Source organism: Euprymna scolopes, chromosome 4 (genome assembly GCF_053919585.1).
Source record: "Euprymna scolopes isolate OS-2025 chromosome 4, ASM5391958v1, whole genome shotgun sequence".
Lineage (NCBI taxonomy): Eukaryota > Metazoa > Mollusca > Cephalopoda > Sepiida > Sepiolidae > Euprymna > Euprymna scolopes.
The window spans coordinates 70,252,555-70,262,554 of NC_136485.1; the positions used below are offsets into that span (position 1 = coordinate 70,252,555).

Consider the following 10,000-nt stretch of genomic DNA (forward strand, 5'->3'; position numbering starts at 1 on the left):
GTTTCACATTATACTTTAGCAGGTTGGAAAAATGATTCTTTGCATTTTATTTCTTAGAAATATTGTTTGGGACTGCTCGAAGATTTCTAGTGGCATACACAAATCTTGTATCAGTTTTTGTAGGAATTTCTCTTTTTCTCTAAATCGACGAGATGTGTTAGTCAACTTAATACTTCAAAATGAGATTTTGACTAAACTAAACTTATACAATAAGGACATAAATAGTAATCATAATGTTGAAACATTTTTCTTCATACGGCACTTATAATAAGTTAATAAATATTATATTAAGTTGGCAATTGTAGATCCTGTATTGAAACATAGACAACATGGCCACCAAAGTGTCATGTAACTTGGGAATATGTAAAATGCGACCTCTGGAAAAATGAAACAAAATACATTTTAATAGTTTTTGTATTTTGCTTCAATTTTGATTTATTCTTTGCTTTTATGTGACGAATTCTTGATGAAAATGAAACCATTTAAAAAAAAAAAAAGAGACTTTTTATAATAAAAACATAAAAGTTACAGATTTTAACTAAAACGCAATGACAAACAATTCCTTTTCTTTTGTAATGTTTTCATTGTTTTCATTCATTTGTTTGAAATTCTGGAATGAAACAAACGAATAAATCACTTAATGAAACCATTAAAAAGAAAAATGTTTTTAAGTCAAAAAAAGTTGTGGCGTCTCAGTTTTTTTAAACAAGAAAAAATAAAAAGTCACAATTATTAAAACATATGTCATTACATTTTTTTGAGGTTGCATTTTACATATTTTCAAGTCACATAACATTTTGGTGGATATGTTGTCTATTTTGCGACACAGGACCTATAACTGTCCAGATTGCCATAACAAGTTATAAGAAATTAATAATAATAAGTTGACAATATTATAATAATAATATTAATTATAAGTTAATACACTAACATAATGCAAATGTGTTAAAAATCAGTTTCTTGTATCAGTATTTTTTTTTTTAAAGCAATCCAAATTTACAATAATTCATGATTGTTTTCCTTTTCTTGTTTTTCTTTATCTTTGCTGACTTTACTTTTGTTTCTTTTCTTTTCGAGCCTCTCCCTTTGCCATTCTTCAACGTCTTCTACAGATTGCGGTAATTGTCGATGATAGGTTTCTGGCAGTAACACAATAAAAACGTTACACATTAAACAGAAAACTCCAAAAACCAGTCCAGGACCCCATGATACATAATTCGCCTGAAAGAAAAAAAAAATAATAATTATGAGAATTCTTTAGTATACAAATTATATTTACACCCTTCTTTTTTTTCTTCTTTCTCTTATTCTTCCTTCTTCTTTTCACTCTGATTTATTCTATTTCCTCCTCTTTAACAATGCGTGATCCCGTTCAGCTCACTGATTATACAAAGTGCCTGTTTTTTCAATAGTGAGGAATTTGAATTAAACAAGTGAAGCATGCATAGTCACACATTAGTGCACAGTGAACGAGGAATAAAAAAAATTAAGTTCAGTATTTACCCCGACCCCCATTTATCCCTAAAATTCCCCAGGGGACGTCAAATCCTGGTGAAAATGAACAAACTGTGCAGTTTTTGGCCTTAACATATGTAAATTTGAGTTCTCCACCATGCAAAAAAAGAGATGTCTGTCCATCATTTGCCTCCTCCCCATTTAGCCCTAAAAGTCCCCAAGGCCTTAACATATTTAAATTAGAGTTCAGCACCATGCAAAACTGCTAAATAGATATACACAGAAAATTTTGGACAAATATGGTAAAATAGTCCCAAAAATGGAGTGTTTTTATTAGCCCTAAAAGAGCCCCTGGGGCACACCCAAGAGTTATTGCAAAGTATAGGCAAACAAAATTATATAGAAATCAGTTAGTTACAACTTTTCAGAAAGCTATGACAACAGCATATTCTTTTCATTGTTTTGACGCTCGAGTATATATCCGACACAGTAAGACACAGTTAATAAACCGAGAACCACATCACTCTATATAAGAGATCAACGGATACACAATCGAGAGTCAAAACAATGAAAAGAATATGCTGTTGTCATAGCCCTAGTGATTACTATACACCTTATAAGATGACTGATTAATTTTTATGATTTCAAATTTAAATGAACAGCTTAGGACACAGAATTAAGAAATGGAATACATCCTACTAAAGCCTGATTGTCACAGTTGAGGAATTTCAAAAATGCAATCTGGACATGAGAACAGTTTGGAAGAACGATATGCAATAAAATTCTGTTTTAAGCTTGGAAAGAAGTGCCACAGAAATGTCTGGAATGCTCCAGACTGCTTTTAGACCACCTTGCATGAATCGAGCATTAGTTTTTGAGTGGCATAAGAGATTCAAGAAAGGCAGGGAGTCTGTGAGGAATGATGAGAGGTGTGAAAGAAGTAAGGAATCAGAACATCGGTATTGATTAGCCAAATAAAGAATTTCATGGATAAGGCCGTGTGTCTATAGAGATAAGTGCACAGTTTAATGCCAATGTAAGAACGGTACACACAATTATTTGCAAGGAACTGAAAAAGCGGAAAATTTTTGCAAGATTTTTCCCAAGGGTGCTCAGAAGATCAGACTATTTGACCAAGATGGGCATACAGACATGGCCCCACCTTCTCTATATTCCAGACCTTACTCCCTGTGAATTTCGGTTATTCCCTAAACTCAAGGAAAACTTTAGAGACTGTCGTTATGAGACAATTTAGATGAAAGAGGCTGTGACGAGGGTCATTGACATGCTCACACAAGAGGATTTCTATGGGGCTTTTCAGAAGTTGTTAGAACGGTACAAGTACATTGCAGCCGGAAGAGATTACTTTGAAGGGAACTAGAGTTTCATGTGTGTGCTGCGATAGCAGGCAGGCAGGCTCGAACCAGTGATGTGAAGGCGGAAAAGAAAGTGAAAGAAAATCTACTCCATGACGTGACCGGAACTTTAAAGCGTTCAAATTTAACGGAGTCAATCAAAAACAAAAGATGACTTGCAAAATTGCTGTTGCTTTTAAACTTCCCACGGAAACAAATTAGACACAAGGTCGTTTTTAATGTGGGAGATAACCAGCTCCTCCCAAAAAGGGGAACTCTGGCAGTATCCAAAAAAGTAGTAATTGTCTCAGTATGAAGGGTCTCTCCTACATTGACCAAAGACTTAATTTAAGTGAAGCATCAGAACAGATACTACACTGTGATCTTAGCTCAAAGGCCAGACGTTTTATTTATTTGCTTCCCCATGAAAGCAATTGTCTCTATATGAAAGTGTTAAAAAATTAATTTTCAAAAAATGACAGCTCAGATCGAAAAGGGAGCAATGCACTTACCTTAGGTTGCAAAAGAATTGCCCCCTTCCGCGACATAGCTGTTTTGTAGTATCTTCGCCAGACGAAAGAGAAATAAATTTACATTCAATCGCCTGCAACCGAATCCACTTGTGGTGGAAGAAAGAAAAAAAAAAGGCAAGGGAATCTCCCCTCTTAAATAACGGAAGGATCACGTGATCCGGAACACAGAAAAAAACTTTAAAAGCGTGTATAACAACAACAACAACAATTCTTGGTTAGTATTCAAGGTAAGTGTATGCCGATCCTTGTCTTCTCGAGCAATCATTAATCCTTTTCTTCACACGATCCCCAAGAAAGAGAAAAAAAGAAAATGCGTGAAAAACAAAGGATATAAAGTTATGCAACATTTGCAGATCGGACTACACCCTCCTCACCATAAAATATTTCCAGTATAATACCGAGAACACAAAAGGGTCTCGGTTTAAGAGGACTTTTAACTAAAACGACATTTCCGACCTTAAGTCTGTTTCGGAAAGGCACCCTCAAACGGCCCAGGGGCTTCTGTCTGAGGTTCCAGAGGTATTCATCATACCACAGTGCCCTGAACTTCTCCAGACACTGGTTTCGTACCTGCATGGTCCCGAGAAGCTTCTCTCGACTTGGGAGGTGGGAAGATAAATCTTCATCATTTAAACTCAAAAGTAGTCCGGGACTCTCACTGGGCCTCAGAAACATGCTTGGAGTTACTGCCTCCAGCTCAGTCTCTGTGGATTCTCGCTAATTTAGAGGGCGGTTGTTAATTGCCCTTTGTATATCCAATACTATGGTTAGTAAAACGTACCAAAGCCTGCAAAAAGACCAACATGCTCATATCTGGTACCACCTCAACATGTACAGCCCTGATACTGAGACAAGTGAAGATGAGTAGATACATCTTTACCACTTTAGCTCCTTCCTTAACTTAAACGTGACCCGTGAAATCTACCCCCGTGTGTTTGAAGGAAACCTCCAGTTCCACACATGAAGCAGGCAAGCTGGCCACATTGGGGGGCAATACCTGTCTGGCATTGTACTTGCAGCACAGTGCACATGAAGCCAGGACTGTTTTCACCGCTTGTCTGCCCTTGGGTACCCAGTAACCACGCTGTCTTAACTCTGCCAGAGTGGATGCAATCTCCAAGTGTTGACACCTTGTATGCACATCCATTATTATAAGCCGAGTTACTGGGTGATATTTTGCTAACAGAACAAGGTGCTTAACTTCCATGTCAAGGTGGAGAGACTTCGCAATTCTGCCACCTGACCTGATAAGACCTTCACCATCAATGAACAGGTAGAAGTCACGCACCAAAACCGGAACTGTCCTACATGAAGACTCCAATAAGAATGCTAGTTCCTTAGCATATGTCTGGCGCTGCATCGTTTTCATCAGCAGAATGGCTGCAAGCCTCTCCACATCAACTTCTAACCGACGTAGCAGACGAATGAATTTGAGGACCAAGGAAGTCACCCTCAATAACTTGGTGAAGGAAGAAAATCTTTTGAGGGAAAGAACTGTAGGTGGTTCTTCTCCCTGTAGGATGGCAGCATTCCAAGAAGAACGAGCCACCACTTGGCTGTGCTGGCTGAGGCATGGCAACTGCTGTGCAGCCCATGGACTGACCCTGCTACTTAACCAATCCGGACCAGAACACCAGAATTGAAAGCAAGCCTTGAACCTTTTCAAAGTTAACCCCCTAGTGATCAAATCAGCAGGATTCTCAGTCATTGGGACATACCGAAATGAGGGCAAGAAACCTAGTGTGGCTTCCAACTCAGCACTCATCTGTTGGATATCCTGCAGTCTATTCCGGGCAAAGAGGTTTCTGCTTACAATTGTTCCAGAAATAAGCCAAGAGAGGACCACCTGCGAATCTGTGGCCACATGAATCTCAGAAGGAGAGAATTCTCAAAAATTCCTCAACAAAGTAGGCAGGCACCGAAGAGCCAAAAACACGGCCATAAGTTCTAAGGTGGGTAGAGTTTTCTTTTTCAAAGGAGCCACCCTAGCTTTTGCAAACACCAGACCAGATTGGCAATTTTGCACTACATATGCTGCGAAGCCATATGCCTCTGGAGATGCATCGCAGAAAAGAAAAACTTTGCCAGCTTCATACTTGCTGAGTGCTCTTCTGGGAAAGATGGAGGAAGACTCACTGGGAGGAGCTTTAACTCAAGATGCTCCAATTCCCTTCAGAATCTCAGGGTGTGTGCAAGAGACTCCTTCTCAATTTGAATCCAATTCTCTTCCTCAGAAGATTGAAGTTGGATTTTACTGACACATATGTCTACTTCAGTCAAATATTCCTCCACCAATTTCTGCAGCGCAGAGAATGATTTAACAGAGTTCATCTTCCAGATTGGCCATCTCCAGAATCATTCGGATTTTAGTCCAAAGTCCTTAAATCTGGTTGACTAACATCGATGTTAGTATGGGGTTCTTTTGCAATTACGGGAAAAAATTAATTTCCAGAAAAGAATCAATGACCACTCGGATCGAAAAGGGAGCAATGCACTTCCCTTAGGTTGTGAAAGAATTGCTTCCTTCTGCGACGTAACCATCTTGTAGTATCTTCGCCAGACGAAAGAGAAATAGATTTACGCTCAATCGCTGGCAACCGAATCAACTTGTGGTGGAAGAAAGAGAAAAAAAGGCAAGGGAATCTCCCCTCTTAAATAATGGAAGGATCAGATGATTAACTATCATGTGATCCGGAGCACAGTAAAAACTTTAAAAGGGTGTATAACAACAAAAACAATTTTTGTTTAGTATTCAAGATAAGTGCATGCCGATCCTTCTCTTCAAGCAATCATTAATCCTTTTCTTCACAAAGGGTCTCACCCACACTGACCGAGTCCCGATTGACTTAAGTAATTGTTTCAGTATGAAGGATCTCCTCCACATTGACCAAAACCTAATTACTTAAGTGAAGCATCAAAACAGATACTACACTGTGATCTCAGCCCGGAAGGACAGATGTTGGCGTTAGAATAGTTTCACTTTATTTATACGAAAAAGACAAACAAACACTGGAAATGACGGCATGGTGGAAATTCATGTGATATTAGTAATTTTAATCGCATCTAGTTTCATTTCACTGTTTTTATCAAGTCTACTGACATTATGGAAATCAGTCCATGTACTAATTTAAAAAGGCTTTTTTCGTTCCTAGTAATTTTTTATAATAAATCGATGTTAACTCCAGTATTTTCAACAAGAAAAAACAACAAAAACCTATGCTAGCACTCACCTCTCACTGAAAATGAGATGTAATTTGATCAAGTAGTTTTTTTTGTTGTTTTTGTTTTTTTTGTAATTAAAAAAAAATCAAATTTTACTTTGTTTCAATGAGGATGAAAAAAGCGTTCTGTTAGAAATTCTACAATTATAAGCAAGCCCCTCATTGGCTGATTGGCCACCCACTATCTTTGTTTAGACCAATCAGATTGGTCAAGATTTTAACTGTCGAGTGATGGACTTGGCAGGTTTTAAATGCTTTTTTTTTTTTTTCAGTTCCATATACAGCAGCCATGGAAGGAATATGGAACTCAACCCTCTCTGGATATAAGGCATTTGGCACCTTTAATCTTCGTCTTCTTGAGACTTTATTTTAAAGCCTAAATGATTAGGCTAAGTTATTATTATATATGTCCCCTAGAGACTTTTTAAGGTCAGAATTATTGACCCGTCCTAATGACAATTCCTTCAAATGAACATTCTTTATGAACTTCTATGATGTCGACTCTAGTCGAGAATTTAATCTATCACCAGAAAGCATACCAACCCCTTCAAACGGTTGTAATTAATTTGATATTTGAACAGTGCTGACTGCTGAACCCGAAATCTAGTTCCTGCTGAAGATAAAAGAACTATTACATTTCAAGGTGTTACAAGCTCTACTCAGCAGTAAAATAAGCATTTCCATTTTTGCAATGAAGGACGAATAAAATTTGTGAATTTTAGAAGTATGCTTTGTTGCAATTATTAATTTTTGGAGGCGAGTAGAAAATTTTTACAGTTCATATTACAATCAACGAATCTGTAAGCAAAGGCAGATAACCCTAATGCATGTGTCAAAATAAACATTGATTGTCTCCCCTTATGTTATCTAGAAAAAAAATATGTATGATCTCGTCTGTCATTTATCAGTAAAAAAAAAAAAACGGCAAATTTGTTTTTCATAAATAAAAACAAATCTGCTTGGCGGACGTTTAGGAAATTGACCCCCCACCCACCTATAAATTCCACAATTTACACATTTCTTTTCCTTTTTTCACATTAATCTCATCAGATTTCATATTAAAAAAAAAAAAAAATATTCTGACTTATCGTCGGGGATCAGTTTTCAATTATAACGTTTTACTAAATTGAACACATACTTTGTGACCATCGCAAAGAAAAATAATGCGGCTCTCTTATGCGACTAATGTTAAATCCCGTCTAAAAAAAAAAAAAGGTTTACGCTAACTTTTTACTTTCTTTCCAACTTGATGACTTTTACAGGTTTCATTAACTTGGTTAGTCATACATTTTGTCCGGCGCTGAAATAGCTGTAACACAATATTTTCAGTAAAATTTTGCAAAATGTCCTTTCTTAGAGAGAGAGAGAGATATAGAGAGAGGCGACAGGCGTGGAAGGGAGTTCAAGAAAGTTCCCTTCCTAACCCCTTTCTAAGATTTGACAGATTGGCCTTTTTAAAGCCAATTTACACTCTTTTATGGAAACATATTTTTGGCCGCCATATATTTTTGTAATGAAAGAGCATAAAAAAAGGTAAAATTTGACCTTAAAAAGGCCGATCTGTGAAACCTTAGAAAGACCAAATTTTAAAAGCAATACGGTGGCCTCGAATGTCGTACATTTAGTCTAATAAAAAATGATGAGAAAATAATAAAAATGAAATCATTTCTAGTTTTATTTCAGCCTTTGGGTCTAATAATGTGTTTTATAAAAATAGTTTTTATAAATTTTTTTTTTCTGTCAAATAATTTACACCATTTACCTTTTCTATTTTATTCAAAATTATTTTTTCCAAAAAATAGCGAAATACGGAACTAATCCTATTGCTAACCCTAACATCCACTTACAAAGCAGCACGCATACTGTTATGTCTCAAAGACCACATGCTCTGTTGCCTAGAGTGTGTTTGAAGTCTTACGACGGAAAGTATAAACACTCTCCAAAATCAAAACTTTGAAGACAGGTTATCGTTAAATCAACAGATTTATTGAAATTGGAGAAGTTAAAAACTAAAACCAGAAAGTCAGCTCCGAGAAGAATGCCTTATCGAGAATGGAGCCGCAACAATTTCTTAATGTTTAAATCACTTAAATGTTTGGTGAAAAACGACTTGAAATCTCTACAAGCAGAGACACCTTTATATTGTGCTGAAGATATTTCAATTAGAGGATGGCATCATTTGAACATTTTAATCATGTTTATATCACCTTGAACTTTCCTCAATTCAATTAGAGTCCGAAGGGACTCGATTTATGCCTAATTAAAGGCACCAGAAATCTTGCCGAGAACACCATGAATTACCTTGAAGCTTTTCGAAGGAAAACCACGCTACCACTCCAACAAAAGGAGTTAACTACTGGCTCCCAATTTGGGAGGCAAAACTGACCCACCGTTTTGCAAGGACTGCATCTGGACCAATAACCTTTCTTTGATGTTATAACTGAATAAAATTTGAGTTTAAAGGTATGGTTTTGTAACTGTGGAATTATTTTGCCTCAGCCAGAGAGTATTAAGTTTGTGAGATTAATTTCTCATAATGCTAGGTGCCGTGTGTGTGTGAGGCAACTCCTGTTTCTAGTATCACACTTGGTCGTCTTGACCCTGTTTTGCCATCAGAACAAAGTGTTTCTGGACGAGAGAGTGTGGTAGATGCAAGTCCCCCACACTTTAAACAAAGTCAAGTGCAAGTCACAGCAAAAAGGAAAAGGGGTAGATAACAACTGTTTGTAAATACGAACAACTGTGTGTAGGCCGGGACGTCTTGAAGGCAATTAGCTTTGATCAATGTGGGGGAAACCCTTCATATCAGACAATTGCTATTCATTTGAACACTGGGGGGGGTGATTTTCCTCAACATTGTGGGGAAACAAATACGGCAGAAAGCGGAAAGCTTAACTGGCCTACAGCCAGATTTCTCATTCATTTCGCTATCCTCTATGGCGTAATGTTTGACATCGCTAAATTTGAACGCTTTACACTTCTGCTCGTGTCATGGCATAGCGGTAAGCTCTCAGCTTTTCTTTCACTTTCTTTTCTGCCTTCGCGTTGCAGGTTTGAGCCTGTCTGCCTACTACCACTTTTTTTTTTTTACACCTTCAAACACCCGGGCAACGTCGGGCACCTCCGTTACTCTATGATAATCGGCAAAAAAAGTTTTAAAAAAGGTGAAAATCATGCATTTTTAAGGGGTGGAGACTCTCGGACATGTCCGCCAAATAATTTAATATAAAAATTGTTGAAATTATTTTGGCATTTTTTTTTTTTTTTTTTTTTTTTTTTTGCATTTATTCTACATGATTAACTTGTTTACACATTTTAAATAAGGTCAAGGCTGTTTTGTGGTTACCACCTGGTCGAGGGCAGCCATGTTGAATTCTTACATGAATAAATTGTTTACACATTTTGGTACTCATGTAGAGAGTGATCCGTGCTGAAA

The 10,000-nt window shown here is 37.1% G+C and overlaps 1 protein-coding gene across 1 annotated transcript in view; it reads right to left on the minus strand.

Annotated features, from left to right (window-relative positions):
- The window catches only part of LOC145268324 (organic cation transporter-like protein), a 95,184-nt gene that overhangs the window by 1,628 nt on the left and 83,556 nt on the right, over positions 1 to 10,000 (minus strand). The window contains exon 10 of the mRNA XM_080123815.1: positions 1 to 1,221. This exon is cut by the window's left edge and continues 1,628 nt beyond it. Within this exon, the coding sequence (XP_079979941.1) occupies positions 997 to 1,221 (225 nt within the window). The 3' untranslated portion in view covers positions 1 to 996. The remainder of the gene's footprint in view (positions 1,222 to 10,000) is intronic.